The following is a 21922-nucleotide window of genomic DNA, read 5'->3' as shown; positions in this document are numbered from 1 at the left end:
CTCTCCCCAATGCCTCCCATCATTAATAGAAAGAATAGATGGCTTCAATGAACCAACATCATTATTAATTACAATATTGTTATACAAACAAAGCATGCCTAGAGACGTATCAGATCTGCATTCATGTGGGACAAGAACAAAATCTTCTTCCTTTTTCTCCTTTTCCTTCTTTTTTTGGCTTGCATAATTCCACCACCTCATTTAATCAGCTTGGAACAGGGCTGTGCCAAACACCTGACCTAGTTATACGTATGTGCACAGGGATAGTGAACCCACTGTGAGAAAACCCGGCCTTAGCAAATTTCTCTGGCCGCCTGCCAGCCTCAGCACGTTGGGCAAGTGACTCTCCCCAGCCGTGGTTACATCAGTCACCACCACCTCCCAGAATGTCATGGCACAGGAAGCGGCTGCCAGTAGAGAGAGGCAGTAACTGGTTTCTGAAACTGGCTTTCCAAAAAGCATTACAACACCCTTGGTGATTTCCAATGGGTTTGTTCAGTTCCTCCCTTCCCATAAAGACCACACAGATTTTGAAAGGGCATTTTACCTTTCTACAGCAAGGCAGTCTTTGGGGCCTGACTCTCTTCTGGCAGTTGCTTTGCAGTGGAGTGATTCCACTGACTTTCTCCAGGCTCTTTCCCAATTTACAGCACTGGGACAGAATCAATCTCATAAGCTGATGTTTAGAAAAAAAGAACTCATAGCTACACATATATTCTTTTTCCAAAGGGTGATTCCCTATACTATTCCTTCCCCAGTACAAGTGGGAGGAAGGGCTGGAGTTGACTAAGAGGCCCCTCATGACTTCACTCACTCCTCGTCTCTCTGCCTCTTTTCTGCCTGCTCTATTCCCTTGTTAACTGCCAGACTTGCACTCACTTGGCACAAGTGGCTCCTCAGGCACAGCCCTGGTGGGAGACCAGTATATCCTGCCTTCCCAAGCCACCAGCTCTCAGGGGCACAGGCTGGAACTAACAACACCAGGGATGCCTGTGCTGTACCTAGGACAACACTGGCTACAGCAGTGCTGTTGGCAGAGCTGATAGCCAAATTCCTCTCTCAGCTACTGCCCAAATGTAAATTTGGAGTAACTGCCCTCTGCAGCAGTCACTCAGGATTTGTTCTGTGAGAGGGAACAGAACAGAACCTGGACAAAGAGATGGTGCTTCAAGAGAACCATTCAGGGCTCAGGTATAAGCACAATCACCTTATAGAAGAGAGTAAAATTGTTGAAAAAAAAAAAAAAGCTGGCATGTGAGCACTTCCATACTGATTCAACACTTAAAAATGCACTGAAGTGAGCATGCCCTTTCTTCAAACCCTCCAGCAAATTCACTTTCACTCTTGGCAACTTGCTCTCTCCTCACTCCTCAGCTAGTTCACTCTGATGGCAACAGCACCTACCTACAACAGCTTCTCAGTGCTTCACTGCTGGACTCAACCAGTCTCTATGCTGCCTCCTCATTTCCTTTTCTCCTTTCCTATTCAAAATGCTTCTAAGAGGAGCAGCTGGAATTTCTGCCCTTCTAAAATGACTATTCTGCAACACAATCCGCCAAGGACCTGATTATCCTAGTAAGAGCAGGGAGAAATTCTTGCTGAAGTCAATGGGGAACACTTCAACTGGGAGGGCTGCATAGCTGGGCCCCACACTGCTAACCTACCCCCGGCGCTGTCTGTCCTGGGATGGGAGCCCATGTAGGTCTGCAAGCCAGCCAAATCAGTGCAGCTTTTCCCAAGTCAGAGGCTCTGCAAGGATTATTTGGCTGCAACATATCATATGACTTTGTTCTTAGAGTTACATTTTAACTGAGAAAGTTTAACAAGTATGACTTATGGGCTTCTAAAATTGGCAGCAGAAAAATGAGCCGAGGAAGTCATGGAAAAAAACCACAAGCGAAGCCATTCCATGTTATGCACAATTTCTGGGCTCTTTTTCCAGTCTTCTGTTTTTTTGGATGGTGGAAAATATTTTCCAGCTACACAGGCCTGGCCTCACTGAGCACATATTTATGCCAAGTTTATAAAAAGCAGCTGCAGACAGGGTTGAATGAAAGGATTACGCTGCTGTCTGTCTTCCAGAAGGTGCTTCAGTTCACACCCCGTCCCACACAGCAAGGCTTATTTCTCAAACTTCCACGAATGTATGTAGAGAGGGACAAAATTTGAACCTCACAACATGAACAAATATGGCTGTGCATGTGAATGGGCATGTAGCTATGTAATCTTCCTGGCCACTACTCATTTTGGCTTTTGGTGCTAGAAGTTTACCACCCATTCCTCTGACTTCTCCCCACCCGTCAGGCCTCTCCATCTTCCATGAATACAATGATGGGGAGAGGGCTTTCAGGGTCAAGACCCTGGTTTTAGTGTACCTCTGCAGCCTGCTTCGCATATAGTTGCTCTCACTCTGCTTCCAGCGAAATTCGGGCTTCATCAATCTCACGTACTCTAAGACTGCCAGATTTGAAGGCTAGAAGGGATCATTATAATCATACAGTGTGACCTCCTCCATAGCACACAGACATAGAATTTCAATCAGGAACCCGGAGAGCAGAGGCATAGCCTTAATTTTCAGCCCTGTCTTGTCAGAGCCTTGGCCTCATACACTAGAGTCACAAGAGAAGAGTCACAAATAACTCTTCACCCTCATAAACAGAATAGCTACAAGAAACATGGTGGGGAGACAAACTGAAAGTAAATGGTTATAAACAGGTAAGGCAGGTGGTAAACTGCAGATCATACATTACAATTCTGTACCCTGCTGTTTTTTGCAGTCGAATGTCTTAGAATAACAGTACTGAGAATGACAGTGTTACATCAGGAATATCGGTCAAGACAATATTTCCTGGCAATTGTTTGAGAAAAGCTTTTCTCACAGCTAATTGCTCCCAAGAGACTGCGTTTTCTCTGTTTTTAGAAGGAGAGCGATTAAGAAAGAAGGTTTCTAAACCTCTGTACCCTGCTGTGGGACAAAGAACTGGGGGGAAAAAAAGGAAAAAAGAAAGGAAAAGGCACAACAGCTGTAATGTTCTATGAAATGATTTTGTTCTGTTCTCTTGCTGGAGCGGTGGGTGCAATCATCAGTTTGGCAGAGATAAATACAAAAAAAGCAAGAATTTTACAAGAAAGAAAAAGGGACTCCCAACTCCAAGAGTACCACATTGCCATCTAGTGGCACAGGCTCTGAGAAGACAAACTAAACGGGGCCCTGCAAGCTCTTCATGCCTTACAAGGATTGTGTCTGCTCTATGTAGCAGGCAACCTACCTGAAAGCAGGGCTGAGTTTCCTTTCAGGACTTTACAACCAACCTTGTCAACTTGCAAAATCACTTGGCCTATAAATGATAGGTGTAGGAAGGCAAAGGCAAACAGGAGAAATTCCACTGAAAACCTTTAAGACGTGCTCTTACAGCCAAATTTGGCTTTGCGCTGCGAAGAGCTGGTGTTCACACTAAGGCCTGAAGATTTTTGCCTTTTTTTGCTGCTGCGCACAAAGCTACAACAGCCCTATCATGTTCTATGATCACCATATGCATGTCTAAAGCAAAACGATGGGTTGGCAGGAAGAGCAAGCATCACCTTGTTCAAAGGTGACAGGCATGAATTTAGAGCTGATGCCCTGTTCCAAATCATGTTCGACCAAATGCATCAGTACCTAGGTGTCCTGCTACTATGTGCAGTACTGCCCCTTTAAAATTTAACGCCATCATGTGCCTCTGTGATGACACATTTCCTTTGCGTTCTGAAAAGAATACAAATGTTAACCTTTCAACGCTGAAAAAAGAAAAGCCAAAATACTAAGCCCTTCAGGCAGTAAAAGGAAGGCACTACACTCTGGAAAACACCAAGCAAAGGACAGCGAACTGATCCTTTCGTAAGACCTTTACGCGACATGTTAAAAAGAAGAGAACTGGGTATATGTGAATTCTGATGCTCACAGAAGGATGTTAAATTTGGAAGGCTCTGGCCATAGCAGAGCCAGGAGAGACCTGAAATCTGCCAGGAGAGACCACCATTTTGGGAAGCAATGGAAGAAGGCTTGCATCAAGCATCCCTCCAGAATGCCCACAAAGCTCTGCCTCATGGCAAAGTGCTATTTGTTCTTGCGCTTCCCAGTGGAAATTTATGTCCACGCTCAACAGTTAATGGGCAGTGAAAGATGACTAGCAGCAGATAGCATTTGGCTCTGGTGCAAAGAACAGCACGGGATTCTGTGTCGAGCTAATCATTAGCCCCATCCTAGCCTCCTCTTGTCTTTGGTCCCTGGGTCCTGTGAGGCTTCACAAGAGCACAGCTGTTCTGCATATGTCTTGCCAATGAGAGCGATATTCTTTGGTAGTAGCAAAAATAACTTGTTCCTCCAAGAAGAAATGAAGAAGCAGCTAAGCTCCCAAATGTGAAAATGATCTATGATGCTACAATGTATCAATCTTAGAGCAGTCTTTCCTCAAAAGCCCAGAGTCCAGATCAGGGTGTGTCTTTGTAGAGCGTTTACAAAATACCTGCTTGCATCGGTCAACAATAAAGCTTGTGCAGTCAGCTCCTGAGACCAAGCACATTTCATCCGGAACATTACCAGGAGTTGGGAAGGCAGAATTTGAACAGAAAGTTGAGAAAAAATGAAAGTCCATGAAGGATCACGAGTCTGAGCGGCTGCTGGTTCTGACAGGCTGTAACAATTTTTTCTTAAAGCTTTTCTTTAAAATCAAGGGAAGACCCTCAGTTCTGAGAGGAACAGCCACACAGCAAACATAGGAAGACTAGTCAGGTCCAAACAAGAGTTGCTGTCACGAGTTTTATTGAAAATACACTGCCCAAGGCAGGAAACATTGATCTGTGAAAGGATGCCCCCTCTACAGTCTAATCAAAGATATTATGGGGCCTGATGAAAAATTTTAAGAGCAATCCAGCAGAGAAAACACTACCACTGACCTTTGCAGTCTCATAAGGAACATCGTTTTGGAAACAAAGAAAACGAAGGGAGAGACTGACTAGGTAGAACCCAGTTGTTTTCCCTGCTTGGAATTTGATGGTAGTATGGGAAGAGAACTGTCTTAATATCAAAAAATTCCATCATAGGGTCTCTATGCACTTTAGAAAAACACTTTAAATTACTTCCATGCTTGTCCAGAGAAGTCAAGGCACTCAAGTGATTAGCCCAAGCTCTAAGAACTAGCCTGTTGGTTCATAAGGGTGGCAGTCCACAACAGTCCGCTCATCTGGTCCTTCAGGCACATCCTCCTCTCCTTTCCAGTTATCAGCTCAAAAGCAGAAAAAGAAAATACAGCCACCTTTCTCAACATGCAACCTCTGCTCTAATCACTAAACCTCTGGGTGTCAGGAGAAAGCTTTAGAAGGCTGCATTATTTCTAAGGATGCGTCAACAGACCAAGACTGGGCTATGACTTTCTCACAATAAAGTACTCTCTCCAGTTTTTAACCGTTGTAGCAGGTCCTCATTGTGTTCGCAATCCAACACGAAGGATGGATGCTGACTCACTCTATTGCTTTCTAATCTGGTTGCCTTATTTATACCTGCTTAATATCTGCATCCTAGCTTTCCTAGTTGCCTGACGGGCTCACTGATTTTAAGGCACAATGGCGTGGTCTGATTAGTAAGTTTTAACAGAGCAGTCAGAGTTCCTTTTAAAATTGCTATCAGACAGCAAGCTAGGTTTCTGAAAGCTTGCTTCTTCCATTTGCAATGCAGAAGCCACTTGTGAACTGCAGGACCGCCAGCAGAGTAGTTAACGCCGTGCTGACGGTTCATGTAATTTGATTTCAGTTTTGAGAGTCTGTTTCAAAACTTTTCAATCATAAAGAGCAACTTTCATATTTTTTTCCCTTTTGGTAAACTTCATCATTTACAGTGAGTCTATGGTTGGCTGAGGCCTGATTTCTGATGGTATTAGTGACTAGTACTGACTGGTTAACCAGTCTAAAAATTACACGATGTAAAAAAGGAGCAAGCTTTAGATACACAGGTCAGATAAACAAAACATCCACCCAGTAACTACGAAAGCAATCAGACTGTCCTAAACCTTACCTTCTCCCTTCCTGTGTCACTGTCCCAATGTCCTGTTCTTGACTGCTTAGGTTTCCAAGAGAAAGGGGCCATGCAGAGTAAGTTACAGGATCACGACTGCAGACTCTGAGCTTGCAGAAGCATGGACTTCATCTTGACAGGTTCTTCAGAGTGCCACACACATCTCTGCTGATACAGAAGTAATAATAATATTTTGATGCTAAGAATTCTGCCAGTGCCAACGGCCAGTAGATGACATCCCTACAGAGAAGTAAAAAAGGGCCCTTAGTTTTGGCAGACAACTTCTAATATAAGCAAAGGGGACTGATGGTAAAGCTGAACACTTAGGAGGGAGAGATAAACGCAAAGGAATGTAAATCAAATACCAGCCCCCTGATGGTTACACAAACTCAGGTCTTAGAGTGTCATTACAGCAAACACCCAAACTGGAAGAACTCAAAGAGGGCGGCTGCAACCTGGGGACAGACGGGGCTTCTTTTCTTTATATATGCAAAAACTTTCCTCTCCTTAATTCGAGGAGTTTGTATTCTTCATTACTCTAACTTAAAGAACCACGCAATTAGATAACACAAGGTCGATGTGTGGTGAAAGTAAATTCCCATCAAAACCAAACACTGTTTCCACCAATAATGAGATACTGTTATGAATTGATTAGGCATGAACCATCGATTTAAAAACACCAGAGGAGAGTTTCTCAAAGAACAAGCTTGCTCATGAATCCCTTTTCTCCATTTCTCCATTTAATTAGCCATTGCATTATAATTAACAAAATCATGCAATAATCATTGTCATTTTAATCATCACAGCTGAAAGTACAATCCTTGCAATTAAACAATATTAAATACAATAAAATATGCTAACCAGGTTGTTTCAGAGCTCTGGGAAATGCTCTTTTACATATATGTGAAAATAGGAAAAAATTGGTTTGTTACAGCAAATTTCTGTATCTTCCAGGCCATCTTACAGGGCGTGACACATCCATAGCGACCTAAGGAAGGATGGTAAGCATAGTTTGCAGAGAGAGTATCTTTTATTAAACAGCTCTCTTTCTCTAGATGCCTCCCGTGTTTCAAGCAGACTCCCAAGTATTTTTGAATAACAAGTGTAATGCTTGGAAAAACGCTGATTGACAACTCCAGGGGCTGAAAACTTCCATTGACATGTACAGCATCAACATACACTTCCCCCCAGCAAACACACCCGAAGAAGCACAGAGAAACCACTTCTGAAGTGTGGGAGTAGTCAAGTTCTGGTCCCAAGCCAGGGTGCCTCCATAGACTTCTGCCTCCTAGGCAACAGAGAGCCTCCACCAGCTCACTTCACGTCAGCTACGGGACTGCAATGGGGTGAGTACGTATAGCCATCTTAAGCTGAATTTAAACCAGCAGATAAACTGCTCCCATATCCTATTACCAATTTGTAACAACATCCTGCCCTTTTTTTGGGCTGCTTTTCCTCACACAGACAACCCATCAAAGCCAGAGTCCAACTCCAGGCAGAGGCTTAAGGTACGGACTTCTCCTCCGCACTTCGGCAGATAAAAAGAGCTCTCCCCTCACTCAGGCTAGGAAAGCTCATTCAGAAAAACTTGATCTGGGCATAGGGAATTTTTCTCCCCTTATTCCCTCTGGGAATGAGATTCAGTTGCATTTTCTAGCTGTGTTAAAGCTGTACAATGCAGCTGGCTTATGTCTATATCTGGTTTGGGTTAAGGATTTTCTGCTGAAGACGGAGGGGAAGAAAAGAGAAATCTTTTTATTCATGACATCACAACGAACCAAACACACAGGACTTGAAGACAAGATTAGGTATCAGTAGAGCCATATGCCCACACTGCGCCTGTTATCTAGCCTGTCTCATGAATTGTACCAAATCTGTCTGCACAAAATGCTGCATTGCATCTCCCCACTAGACAAGACTCTCTAAAATTCAGAATTTGGCAGGATGAGCTTGCACAGAACATATGTGCAAAACTGCCCTCTGCTGTTTAGACTAAAACCTGCTCAATCAAATGATACTTGATGGGTGACCAAATCCATTTTTCACAGTTGCAAGACTCAAGTTGTGGAAAGAGGAAGAACTACTTGACTTCAGCTGTCTTCTGCCTCCACAAACAGTAGAAATGTCACACTTGAAAACTACTCATAACTGTCTTTGCAGCATGGAACATCTGGATAGATTTACAGGCTCTAACAACACTGTACTAGCCCTAACAACGTTCCTCCATTCAGCAGCTACCACATAGTGGGTGAACACTAACAGATGTCCTATCCCCCCAAAGATAAACAGCCAAGAATATCCTCAGGTTGTAAGGGAAACGAGGTATTTGTGAGTGAGGGCTGCAAGAGGACGTGCATCTGTCAACCCATTATCAACGCCAAACCTTTACACAACAGGAATTGGAACTATACACCTCAAGTCAAAAGCTCATAGAGCAGAGGGCTTCTAGATTTCATGACGATTATGCTGCAGCAGGTAGTGACCTTACTGAAAGATGTCCAGTATACAGTTCTATAAAAATGGCACCTATAAGCTCTATAACAAAGTTAAGCCCCTACTGCAGGGAAGGAAGTGAGAAACCTGATTTTCTTCTTAAGCACAGATGGAAACCAACGGACTTTGAAAAAAAATAACCATCATCTAGTTCCAGTTTGGTACAGCAATATCACTCCAGAGGCAGCTGTTTTCTGACTTCACTCACATTTACACAGTTGGGACACAGCAAATTCTGCCTTCAGAGAACAGAAGTTTCTCGGTGCCTATGATGAAAGTCAGCCCAGTCCTTATGAATTAAGTACAAGTTTTAGCCCTCTGCATGAAAGACTTCTGGTCAGATCTGACTGCTGTGTGCATAGACTTCTTTGTTCGCTGTGTTAAGGAGACCATACTGGTCAGTGTAAACACACAATCTTAAAATCAAAGCAAGATTTGGGTACAACAAAAGCCTTGAGGAATTGATCTTCTTCACATCAGCCCTTTTTATAGTTGCATCTTAAAAAAACAAAACAAAACAAAACACACATTCAGCAGGCTGGGTGCATAGGACACTAACGCCTTTAAACAAACACTCACTGAAAGCACTTAGTGACCACTCCAAAGATTCACTTGAAGTTTAACTCCTATTACTTTTAACACAATGGTCACATAAGGTCACTCCTCAGCCTAAGGGCCTTTAAATATGCCACAAACATATGCACACATCAAACTTTAGATTCCTCTGGGTGTATAAACTGCTTGAGTTACGCTTTGATGATGGCTCGCCTCCTACACAGGTGGGCTGGGACTCCTCCACGTTTCAAGTTAAGGGCAAAAATAATATTCCGTCATTCCCTAGGGTAAGGAAATTAATGCCAGACAATTCAGTAAGTGCCTGACCACCCTCTCGTTTTGGATTAGACCCCTTTATCTAGAAAGCATAGTGGTGAGAAATTAAACAAAGGTAGTCCTGCATGATCACGAAATTACCTGTTGCTTAATTATAAAAGCTGCCTGAGAAGCTCAAAACTGACGACAGGAGACTTCCAAACATGATTTCCTTTATGTGAAATCCTCTTAGTGGTCATACACACTGAAAACAAGAGCCTCGTTCTTGGAAGGGGTATGCAGCGGCAGAAAATGCAGAATGGCTCTTTCTGGGGGAAAGGAAGAGCAGTTTTACCTGCAGTAAAGTAAGATTACAGATATAACTGACCAGTAGCTGTGAGCTCATGAGCAGCTAAATCCACAACTGGGTATAGCTCACTTTCACCATTTTTTAATCTGCACAAGTAAAAATACGGTATTAAAGCTAAGGCCTATTGATGGAACAGCATCTATCATTATCACTGCACTTCTGATCACCTGCACATTGCTTACGTCTGAAATTAGTTCTAAATTATGGCTTCGTACATCTATGGGCTGCGCACGCTAGCTACACTGGTAGCAGGCTGCCATTGTCGGAGCAGCAGCAAATTCCCATTCTAAACAGCATCTTCAAGATTCAGGTTTGTAAAGTATTAACTTCATCAGGAGATTTTGGAAAAAAATTCTAAACCTTCTTAAAAGGATTCAAGATTCCCACCCTATTAGCTGAAGCTAAAACAGGCATCAGGTATCACTAGCATACTAACTAGGTACTATTTAAAAGAATTATCAAATATAAGAATGCATTTGCACTTTTTAAGGTTTCATTTAAGCCTATGCTATCTAAAAATTCATTTGCATCTAACTTTATAAGATCAAGAAAAGTAACTTAAGTTTAGACTAACACAGGTGTCTATGAGGTTAATTAAAGCAAAAGACATTTGTAGACATAATCAGACTATCACCGAGTCCTCCAACAAAATCAGAAGAATTGAATAAGAAGAAGAATTGAAGAATTTTGGTTTCCAAAAAATATTTAGTTCAGGGGAACCTTCGCTGTAAGCTCAAATGTGAATTCAAATCAGCATCATTATACCAAGGAAATCTTACAAACTCCAGTATAATAGAAGGGTGCTATTTTTGTCTTGTGTTGTTTTGTTTTTTTTTTTTTTTTTTAAAGGCACAGAGGGAGAAAGCAGGTTTCATTTACCTTATGCTTAAAAATGGGTTTAAAGTTGAGCTAAAGAGATATTATACTAAAATGAATAACACAAAGGACAGCAGGTGAATATAGGGGCAATTTTATCAGCATAATCTGTGAAATTCTTCCAAATGAACCCTCAAGACTAAAAAGTAAAAGGCAAACTCCTGCAAATAGACCCAACTGCACCCCCTAAACATAACAGCCTTCTGCAACTTCAAAGTAATTTTAACTCAATATTCTAGGTGCAGAATAGCTTTGTCTTTCTAAAGTAAGTTAAAAGGAAAAGAGCAAACCAGCCATTGCCACACGAAAATTATGGCTACTGAATTTAACTTTTGCCCTACGCTACCTGAGCAAGGCAAACACTAAACTACAGCCAGCTCTTCAAGAAATTTTTGTTCATACCAACCATTAACTTCCGTATTTGTCCCATTACATAAAGATGCAACAGCACCTCAAATCTTGGGAAATTTGCATCTTTAAGAGGTTAAGGGGGAAATAACCACTCCATGGCAAATCCAACGGTCTAAACAGATTGACTCAGTAAGAGCCACTTGTACTCCCAAATTCAAGTATTTGATTGCTAGGTGACCACAAACTATCCACTTCACATCTCGTTCTGTGCAAGGCAATTTCTGATACATTGATACCTACAGTTTGAAAGAATCTGCCTTTGTAGAAGGCTTTACTAGGCCGCTGAAATGGGAATGTAGGCTAATGTTCTCTTACAGTTTGAAAGAATCTGCCTTTGTAGAAGGCTTTACTAGGCCGCTGAAATGGGAATGTAGGCTAATGTTCTCTCAGAGTATCTCACTTCTGTTTGGACTAGGAAGGCCATATAGTACCTTATTAACAACGTATTGGCATCATTAGCACAAAATATCCCCTTGTCTGAGAGACAGACATCTTGAAGCATTCTCTTCCTTTCTTCTCCTGAAGTCAATGCAAGTGACCATGCCAAAAACATAAAGCTGAATTTTTAATTGCTTCCTCTGCCACATCTATGGCAACAGCACAAAACCAGAAAACAGTAGAAGCCAGTCCGCTTTAAGTTCAGAAATTTAGGAAAATTTGCTTTCAAAAGAATGCTTCTTCCACAAAAAATAGGACTCAGTATGTTACTTGCCTCCTTTTCACTGACAAAGGAAAACTTAGGTAGGTTCAAGTTTACAATATCACGCTATACTGAAATTTTATGACACCTTTCTAAATCTATTATCTTTAGCAAGCTTAGCCTGGGGATATCGTCATCTTACCTTTGTTACTTGCCTCAGCACAGAGATTTTTTTAAGGCAAATGCCAAAATTGTTAACAACTATTTTCTATGGCTTCGAAGACTAGGGACCAAAGTGTTATCTGCCTGCCTTACAAAAGATTTCAAGCTTCATGGAAAACTTCTGTACCTTTAAAATCTGTCCAAGGTTCTATTCCAAATACCTTTATTTCGGAAACATCTGCATTAATAGAGCTTTCATGTTTGAGAGATGTGGTTTTGAATTGCATCACTACAGCTGTTTCTGGTCCTGACAGAAATAGATTTGTCATTCTCTCTGCAGCCAGTCACCTATCAGCATTCTGTTTTTGCATCTCTATTTAAAGTGAACAGCTACTGTTTAAATGATCACATCTCTATTTCTGTCAGGAAATTACACAAGGTTTTAAATTTAATTATTAAAAGCACTGGAAGACCAGCCATAACATTAAAGATAAATTTTAACGCTATCTCAATTTTAGATTGTTTGCTCTGACACCCAAAGGTTTTGAAATTTAAAGTAGTACTATAGGAACACACAAGTGCGGATAAATCTTTATTGCCATAACTTTGTTTTTTCAAAAACGAGCATTGGGTTTTTAATAGGTCGTAGTTTTATGTCTTCATATATACAACATTACAACTGCATATTTTAATAATAATGAAGTTAGTGATACTTTGATAACTCAATACAGTGTATTTATAAAATGAATTCTTATCAAAATACACTTTTCACTGGGATAATAAATAAAATCCTGCGAAACCCACCTACACAAAGTTAATTTTAACTCTGGTAGAACCCAGTGTGGTACACAGTCCATTAACTACTATGTTTGCCCCTTTATCCCCCCTACTGATGCTCATCTTCTGGGGTAAGAAAACACTTTTTCCCCCTGTTGTGGTGTGACCTCATTCAACATCATCTTCAGCCAAGCACTGTGCACTTACAATTCTCTGTAAGAAGGAGAAAAACTCATTCACAATTACATAAAATTGACAGCAGGCAACTGATTATCAAGCAATGTAACTTTACACTGAACATCAAGCAGTGTAATTAACTCTGATTAAAGTGTTAAAAATTGTAATCTATTTGACATTAATTTTTGAAGCCAGTTCTGCAAAAACTATATACTGTGCAAAACCTAACAAAGCCAAAGTCAGACAAATAACATCCTGACAGCCTTAAGCGACGGCCCCTGTGTTGTTTTTGGCACTGTTCTCTAACGAAACATTTTTGCTCCATTGCTTCCCCAGGCTATTACCTCTTGTGTATCTGGTGCTTTTCTATGTTTTTACTCACTAAATGGACCATAAACTCAAATGTAACCAAGCCTGAGCTGTAAAGAGAGAGCTGACTGACACACACAGTACTGAGTCTCTGCTTTTTGTAAGGTAACACCATTAGGGCACAGCCTTACAGTTCCAAGAAAGTAAAATTTTTATTATTTATTTAGAGCAGACTCACCTGTTAGCACATTACCAAATTACCTGCACTGTACTCAGCGTAAAAAGGAAGGTCATTTTCTACAGAGCTACCAGCACTTTAATCATCAGGAAACCCCCGAAGCTTGCAAAACAGTGATGTGTTCTGCTGTTAGCTAACACTGTGTTTATAGCTGACCCGGAAGCACTAGGATAGCAAAAGCAACAGACTAATTCTGATGGAGATCTGTAACACTATAGATACATAACTATAAAAATAAAAATCAAGACCCAATACACGAAAGTTATCCCTGTTCTGACCCGCAACTTGTATCTGGGAAACAGTGGACCTGTGTACAGACATTGGAGCTAGAATCAGATGTCTCTACTTTAGAAGAGCTTAGTAAACATCCAGGCACAAGAGAAATTTTGTATTTCTGTTGTACACTGTTTGCTAGTAAAGCTGCACGATATTTTTCATATTCATTTTTTACAGTTTAAGGTGAAAAAAAACCTCTTTTAATCTAAGTGAACACTGCCATATTACAAAAATAGATGCGCGGATAACCCAGAGTTCAATTACTTCCAAGCCACAACAACATAAGTTTCACATACCTGGCTTATTGTAGGGAGCTTAGTTAGAAGCATTTGAAACACTGGCGGAGGAAGAGTCTGCTGTAGAACTTGCAATAGCTGCTGCGGCTGTCCACACACAGCAATAGCATTGGTCAAATGATCAACGCCTTTCTCATATTCACCTGTACGACAAAAGGTAATATTTTGAAATCAAACTTCTTATGTAGTGTGAAATATTTACATAAGGCATCCATCCACAATGGATTAAAATACTGAGAATCAACCCACACATTTCTTTGCTCCTCCCGCGTTGAATCTTCTGAATGGAGAACTTTAAAAAACAAGCAACTGAATTTTCTTAGGCAAATTTGATTCCCAAAAACATCTTAGCACTCAGAAATCATCTCCTAGCAAAGGTGAAGAATAATTATTTTACAGTTTATCCTTTAAAAAAGAATTATGCAATTACCTTGAGCTAGTAGCTCCTCTCCAAGCTGAATCTCCTCAAGAAAAAACTTCTGAACTGCTTCAGCATCTTTCAGATCAGGCAGCTATACACACACACACACACAATAAAATTTAAATTGGCTCGTAAACAGCAGTTAAGAAACAAGTTAGCAGAAAACATCATCAACTTAAACCGAAAACACTTAACTATATACTTGCACTGAAACTGGCAAAAAAAAAAATTTAAAAGTGTCATCACTAAATTAAATATATGCAAGCGTTTTTGAAAATCAGACTCAAGTCAAATCAATCCATCACACATCTGTACTGAGAGTGAGTTTGAAATCCAATTGATTAAGCCTATCACTGTAGCAAATGTAAAGTCAATGGTGTCTTATGTTTATCATATCTGTATTTCTTAGGTTCAGTTAAGAGAGTTTGAGCTCCTTTCACATGATCCATTGGTGGCATGGAAAAAAATAAGCAAATCAAATACTTCTAGCAAAAAATTTGTAAGTTCAGTCACAGATGTATCCCTCTAATGATTTTTAAATCTGAAAAGTCCTTATGGACAGCTACAAAGAGGAAAACACCATTAAGTCACATCAGAAATGCCATACTTTCTAATACAAGGCCTTCAACTGACATGAAGAAGGAACAATCCTTCCACATGGTTATTTGTAAAAGTTAAAAACTAAACGCTGCATATTTGAAGAAGGGCTTGTAATGCTAGAAGCAAGAACAGAGAACTCACCCTTTCAATAAATCTCTCAAATAAAGCTGGTACAAATGAGACATCTTTAAAAATAGCACTGCATTACTGAAGACAGTATTACCTTGGAAAGCCCGGCTCTCTCTTTGGCAAGCTTCTGTTTCTTCCTTCCTGTAAGGATAAAAACATTGCATGTTTTTAATCTGCAATTAAAAAACCGTCTTTAGATTTCAGTTCAAAACAGTGAACAAGTCAAAGCTATTTTCAAAATAAGAAACAAGTAATATATTCTAAATATTGAGGACTGAACACAAGCTTGCCACCCACTCTCTGCAGAAGAATACTGTTTAGAGGTCTAACGAAGGCTGGCAGTGGCATATTGACTCAAACTGGCAATTCTCCTGCTGACTATGGTAAATACCAACTGTGCGTGGCCTGAAGCGTATCATATCTTCATGCACTACAGAGGCAAGTAGAGGAAGAGAACTAGAGCAAGTAGCACAGCATCTCTTTACGCCGATTTCTAACAATGATAAGCAACAGAATAACTATCTACAAGGCTATCTAACCTTGAGCCATAGTCATTTTGAAATACATGGTGCAAGAGGAGCAGAAAATTTAGCAGGTCATAGTGCATCAAGCGTACTTTTCCAGCTGCTCTATACAAAGCCTCAGGAAGTAGTTTAAGAGGTGCAGTCTCCCGTCATCCCACAGCAAAAGCAATATTAGACCACACATTTTTGAAATAAAATACCTGAGGAAAACAAAATAGTGGAGAAAGGAACAAATATTTACAGATTTAGTCATCCAACAAACAGACATAAAGTCTCTCTGCAATAGAAAGTTTTACCACTTCAGCAATATCAGTGTAATTACAGTGATATAAAGCTCTGCTTTAATGCCATTAGGGAGGTATCAAGATATTTTATAGTAGCACACTTATTCATACAATAAAGAATAATTATTCCACTATAATTGCAGTAATACTAGCGATTTTCTTCGATTTTTCTAAGTCATCAGCTCACCAACTCAAAGAGTTACACCAACTAACTTGTAAATACAGCCTATGGTTTGATAGCTGTATTCTTATTATTTGTCCTCAAAATATGCTCAGTAAACACCCATGATGACAAAGAAAAGCGGCCACACAATCCTAATTTTTTTTTTTTCTGAGGCAATTTTACCATCTGGAGATACTCACAAACAACATAACTAGCAGTTTTAATGAAAACGAGTTAAGAACTGGAGATTGTCCACATGATGAAGACATTCAGGAATACTATCGTCTAGCTGCAATAATCTAACATGTGAAATTTGCAGATAAGATCAAGTGTTCTTCATATAAAAGGAGTTCACATTGTAACTATGTGATCACCTTTTTATCTTCTATGAGACCTGAATAATCCTTAATGCTCAAATTTCTACAACTTATTGCCTGTGCAATATTTTGCAACATCATATACATAAAAAGTTCACTTATCATATAGAACTGTAGCTCAGTATAATTTTATCATTTTCGTTATTTTCAGTACTAAAGACAAATTCATCTTCTGTAACCTGGTGCTTTTGTTAGCTCACCTCAAGTTTTCTGAAGTTTTAATTGGCACAAAACTTTAAACTGCACTATCATGCAAGCCTATTTCCACTATCCACTAGATCTTAAAGATGAAATAAAAATGAAAACAAAAAACATATCTGAAACGTCTCACAAACAAAAATAAGCCACATTACAGCTGCAGCGAAAACATCACTGAAATGTACAAGGTGTTACAGCTTAACGTTTGCACATCAGTGTCAAGAGAAAGTCGTGCTTTCTTGGCATGTACTAGGAAATCCTCTGAAGTATCAAACCAGGTACTAGTCACCAGTTTAGGCACTCAGAAATGAGGGGAAAAAAAAAAGAAAAAAAGAAAAAAAAGAAAAAAGGTATATGCAGTTAACCATAGCCTTTTAGAAAAAGCTTTTGACCACTTATCACATATAGATGAAATCATACATTTTAATCTAAGCCTGATGAAGGAACGCCAAGTAACACCGAGATTTTAAAACTGAACACTGATCTAAGGAATCTTTCAAGTCTGACTACAACATGATTTTTCTCCCTTTTTTTTTTTTTTTAAAGGGTATCTTTACAGATCTCTTTATAAGATCACTAACAATTACAAAAAACAATAGCTGTAACGGACATTTAGGAATTCCTCCCATACTGGTTTGTAGGACTAAATACAAAATGTTTTTGGAACAGCCAAGAGTTATGTTTAAAACACAACAGCAAAAAGTGATGGCCTTGAAAAACAAAAGAATAGCTTTCCCTCCAGGACCTGCAAGAAAATAAAAAACTTCCATCTTTTCTAAAGACATGGACAAACTAAAAAAGGGGGAGAGGGTGAATAACAGTAACCTTTCATAGAAGGCATTTTGGTTAATATAGAAAACTACACGCAGCCACCCAAAACAGATAGCTAAACTGCAGCTCTCAAACTGCACTCGACTAGCAGGTTTTTCAGGCACAGCTTTTTTGTCTATGGGCAAGAAGTTTCAAACATGAACTGACATTGGCTGTAAAAGTCCTGGGATGCCCCAGCAGCTTCACCTTCTTCCCCACAAAGGGGAAGAACGACCAAAGAGCCATTTGCATCATCTCCAACTGTGAAGCCCACCCAGTGCTCTCCTCTTACTCAGCTACCCAAAGCATGCAGAATGTGCTTTGAGATTAAGTGAAGAGTTGAGCTCAAGTGAAGACATTTTTGACTCTCCCCGAATGAAAAGACCACAGCGTCTATACTTGCATACAGAACAGTTCTGTTACATACCTTCAAGAACAAAAATATGAAATACATCTAAAATCTAATCTTCTTAAAATAGAGTTCTGGAGACTAAGCAGCTCCAGACATTTAGAGCTTTGTTATCTTTTGGCTCCAAGATTAAATAATGCATAAGCACCAATACTGGGAACGTCAAGAGACTCAAAGAACATTAAACCTGCTAAATATATAAAATGAAGACATCCCAAAAAAATCAAAGCCCAGAAGTTTTTCCAAGATTCCCAGGAAATAACTTCTTTTTTTCCCTGAGACCTGAGTCTAGCCAACCCATTTTTATTATGAATCTTTGCAACTCAAACTGTTGTCCTAATATAGCCCCCCAAAAGATGCAAAATATAACTGGGACAGCTAAATGATATTGTTTTTTCATTTGTCAGCCTCTGCTTGACCTCATAAGATGGACAATACATTGACAAGTAGGATCCACCGTCCTTCCCGAATTTTGGTTGAGCTGCATCATCATCTTATCCTAAGAATGTTAGTTGCAAAGATCTGCGTAAAGGTGACGTCTACAAGTCTTTCACAAAACACTCCTACTATATCTCACAAACAATGCATCTTCATCTAAGGAACTGCTAGCAGCTCTAGTGCTCAAGTGGCTGCTGCATTTGACCCTGTTTTTGACAAATATTTTACAGATATCATCTTTCTATCATCCAAAATACTATCCAACAGTAAAAATAGTCACTGACACTACTACAGAGACATCCATATCAAAGAAATAGTGAAAGAATTTTAAAAAAAAAAAAACTTAATCTTATCTAAAGTTTGCATTCAAAAGCAGCCCAATGTATCATGTCCAAAGATCATAAGTCCACAGTGATGTCCTTGAAAGGACATCTATTACCCCCTATCAAACCACAATGGATTTTCCCACTTTGTAAAGAAAATGTAAATGGTTAATCCCAGTGAGTTCCACTACAGGGATTTTTAGTTCAAGTCCAAACTTTGATCAAAAGTTTACTTGGTAGAAGCTCAGATAATGAAAATAACAAGCTGTAGAAACTACTTGCAGGTTCTCTATAAGAAAATCTTATGCCATCCAATATTTTCCCTACCAAAGACTTTTCCTATATTCAGCAACGTCATAATAAAAACATTGCTGATTAAATTGCCAAGATCAAGTTTCCTTGTGTGAAACAAAATGCATCAGTTACTTTATTAAAAATTGTCACTGAATGACTTGCACTGCAGGGTGAAAATACTTAGAAGACGCACACAAAATATGCTTCTGCAATCCTGCAAACAAAAGCAATAGCTTGAAAATGCAACATTTGAAGGACATGATTTGCTCCGGAACCGCTTATAGAAAATGGAAAGAATATGCTGGCAGAGTCAAAACTGGTCATTCTCAAATCCAATCTATCAAGACAGAATTAAAGTGTTTAAGCTACATTTTAGTATCATCAGGTAAATACTCACTGTTAAGATATTAGTTATTGATTCTTCCATCAATCAAGTTACTGACCCCTTTATGTTTACTTGCCATGGAAGTTTTATCTTGGCAATAATTCATCATCTTCAGCTTAGTTATTACAGAATATTATACATGTTCCCACGGTAAAAACAATCAAAAAGACAAATATCAGCTTATTTCTCACAATCCTTTTAAGTACTTTATGGAACTCATGTTCACAGTAAAGCTAGATTTAAAACCTCCATCAACTATTCAAACATTTAAACGAATGTTGAAGATGTGAAATAATGAAGAGCCATGGGAGAAGAGCTCAACATTTTGGATAAATCAACAGTTTTCTCTAGCATTCATTCTTATCCTGGAAACTAACAACAAAGCTGCCAGGAGGGTTAAGAATGCGGGAGATAAAACGTTTGAGGGCTGCTATTTTCCCTCATCCTATCACAGCAACAACTTCACAATAAGAAATTACTTTGCTTCATCCGATTGCCTTCCAAAAGCAAAAATCAAATATCTCCATGTAAAATACAGTGGTGGTATATCTGGCTGAGTGCGTAGGATAAACAAGATTTAAAAAAAAAAAAAAAAAAAAGAGAGAGAGGAGGGTGAATTATTTCCAAGCAACGCTTCAAGTGCGCAAACCTAAAGTCATCTAAGACTTATACAAAGGGCAGAAAACACGATCAGACGAAAAGAGCCGTTTCCTGATTTAAGGAAAGAGACCGTGAGAGGCAACAAAAAGCACGGCCTCGGAAACCTTCTCGTGCAGACGAGTCACGAGAACTCTAGGCCCGCAGGGCCCGGCGCCCCACCTCGAGCGCAGCCTTGTGAGCCTGGCCCCGCCGCAGCCTCCCGGCCCGCCCGGCACCGCGGGCACAGGCCGACGGCGGGCAGGCGCCAAGGGGCTAAAGGCCGCTCCCAGCGGCTTCCCGGGCGCCGACCCGATGGCGGGGACAGGCCGATCACCTCCAGCAGGGGACGGACGGGGGCGGCGGCCCGGCGTCCCAGCGCCCCGGCAGCGGGAGGGCGCTGCGGAGGCGCCGCGGGCCGCCCTGCCGCCCGCGCCACGCCAGGAGCGGGGGGAGCGGCCGTTGAGGGCCGGGCGCGCGCGGGGGCCGTTGGGGACGGGCCGCGGCCCGCGGGGGGGGAGGGGGCGGCACCGGGACACTCACGCTCCCGCAGCCGGTTCTTGAAATTGGGGTCGCTCCGCCTCTTGCGGTCGAAGTAGATGCAGTAGCCGATGAAAAGGGCTCCGCAGAGGCCCGCGGCGATGGCGCTGGTCTTGCCCACCATCATCCTGCCCGGCGGCGAGAGCGGCAGGTCCGGTCGCGCCGCGCCCACGCGTCCCCCCCGCCCCCTCCGCGCGGCCGGGCGCCGACGCTGCTCAGGCACCTTGGGGCGAGCGGCGCGCGAGGAAGGACCCCGCCTCGCTTCCGGCCGGCGTCATCGGGCAGCGACCGCCGCGGGCGCCCGCCTCAGTGCCTGCGGAGGGAACGGCGCCCCCTCCGCGGCGCATGCGCGGGCGCTGCGGCGGCAGTCCCCCTGCCCGAGAGGGGCGTCCTGCCGCCGCCATGTTGGGAGCGGCCCCCGCCGTTAGCGCTTCGGGGTCGCGCCCCGCTGCGGCAGCCGCGGGCTGACGACAGCAAAGGCCCGGCGCCACCGGCCCGTGCCCGCACAGCTCCACCTCCTTACCCTCAGGGCAAGGGAGCGCTAGGCAAGCCCGATACAGTTTAAAAATCGCCTTAAGAGTCAACAATCCCCCCCCCCCCCCCCGGAAAACTCCAGTAAACTAACTTAAGTTCTAGGACAATTATCAAACCAACGGGGAAAACAATCCCAGAGTGTGTTTTCTATTAAAGTAACGCGTTCCCATTATTACAAAATCCTTTCTCTGCCCTTAGATGAGGAAAAGTCCAGATAGGGGGAAAAAAACCCACCCAAAATTGGCATTACCAAGGAAAACGTTAAGTTGAATAAACGTTGGGCTAAAACAGACTGAACAACCACGATGACAGTGCACAATTACAGCGCGCACACAAACGCAATCCAACGCCATTTCTGTCGCTCTGTAGCACAGTTTCATTGCTGATCTTCCACCTTTAGCCCTGCTGACTTTAAAAGTCAGGGGAAAAAAAGCATTAACAGTAATCCGACTTAAGATTTTTCTGCCGCAAGGTCAAGAAAGATTAACAGGAATGGAAGTGTAAATGCCTCTTCCCAAGTAGTATTTATGGTAGTCACCAGGTCAGCACGTCACTGAACTCAGCAATACCTTAAGATGACTTAAAAACTGCGGCTTAACAGTTAAAAACTGTAGAGGTAATGATTTGCATAACTCCACATTCTTATTTTGACATGAGCCTTTTTTTTTTTTTTTTTAGAATGACTCAAAATAGTTTTGTGTAGTTCACCATACCAGATTGAGAGGGGGCTTTTCACAGCCCTGATACTTGTAAATTCACAGCAGTTCACTTTTACTACTTAAATACATACTTCAGATCAATTCTCTCTTCTTCCCCCAGCCTTGTAATTCCAGTATAGATTTAGCCTGCAATGGACCCTGGCACAAGAGGATTTATAAGCAAGGTATTTCAGAATTCAGATATGGCCATACGGCATATTTTAAGTATTAAAAAGAGAACGCGCTCAAAAGTTAAAGATGACGCAAACTTAAAT

At 41.3% G+C, this 21922-nt stretch overlaps 1 protein-coding gene and 1 non-coding gene across 2 annotated transcripts; both read right to left on the bottom strand.

The window, feature by feature from the left end:
- Positions 1-10541: 10541 nt before the first annotated feature.
- TOMM20 (translocase of outer mitochondrial membrane 20) lies at positions 10542-20762 on the bottom strand. The gene is made up of 5 exons (XM_068938995.1): positions 20419-20762; positions 15129-15175; positions 14315-14396; positions 13885-14027; positions 10542-12801 (listed from the first exon to the last, which is right to left on the bottom strand). Exons 1-5 carry the CDS (start codon positions 20540-20542, stop codon positions 12757-12759), a joined length of 441 nt encoding a protein of 146 aa, XP_068795096.1. The 5' UTR covers positions 20543-20762; the 3' UTR covers positions 10542-12756.
- Positions 19513-19647, bottom strand: LOC138066969 (small nucleolar RNA SNORA14). The gene has a single exon (XR_011140678.1). It is a non-coding gene; the product is annotated as a small nucleolar RNA SNORA14 (small nucleolar RNA).
- Positions 20763-21922: the final 1160 nt, after the last annotated feature.

Source organism: Struthio camelus, chromosome 3 (genome assembly GCF_040807025.1).
Source record: "Struthio camelus isolate bStrCam1 chromosome 3, bStrCam1.hap1, whole genome shotgun sequence".
NCBI lineage: Eukaryota > Metazoa > Chordata > Aves > Struthioniformes > Struthionidae > Struthio > Struthio camelus.
This window is presented reverse-complemented; position numbering and strand designations above follow the sequence as displayed.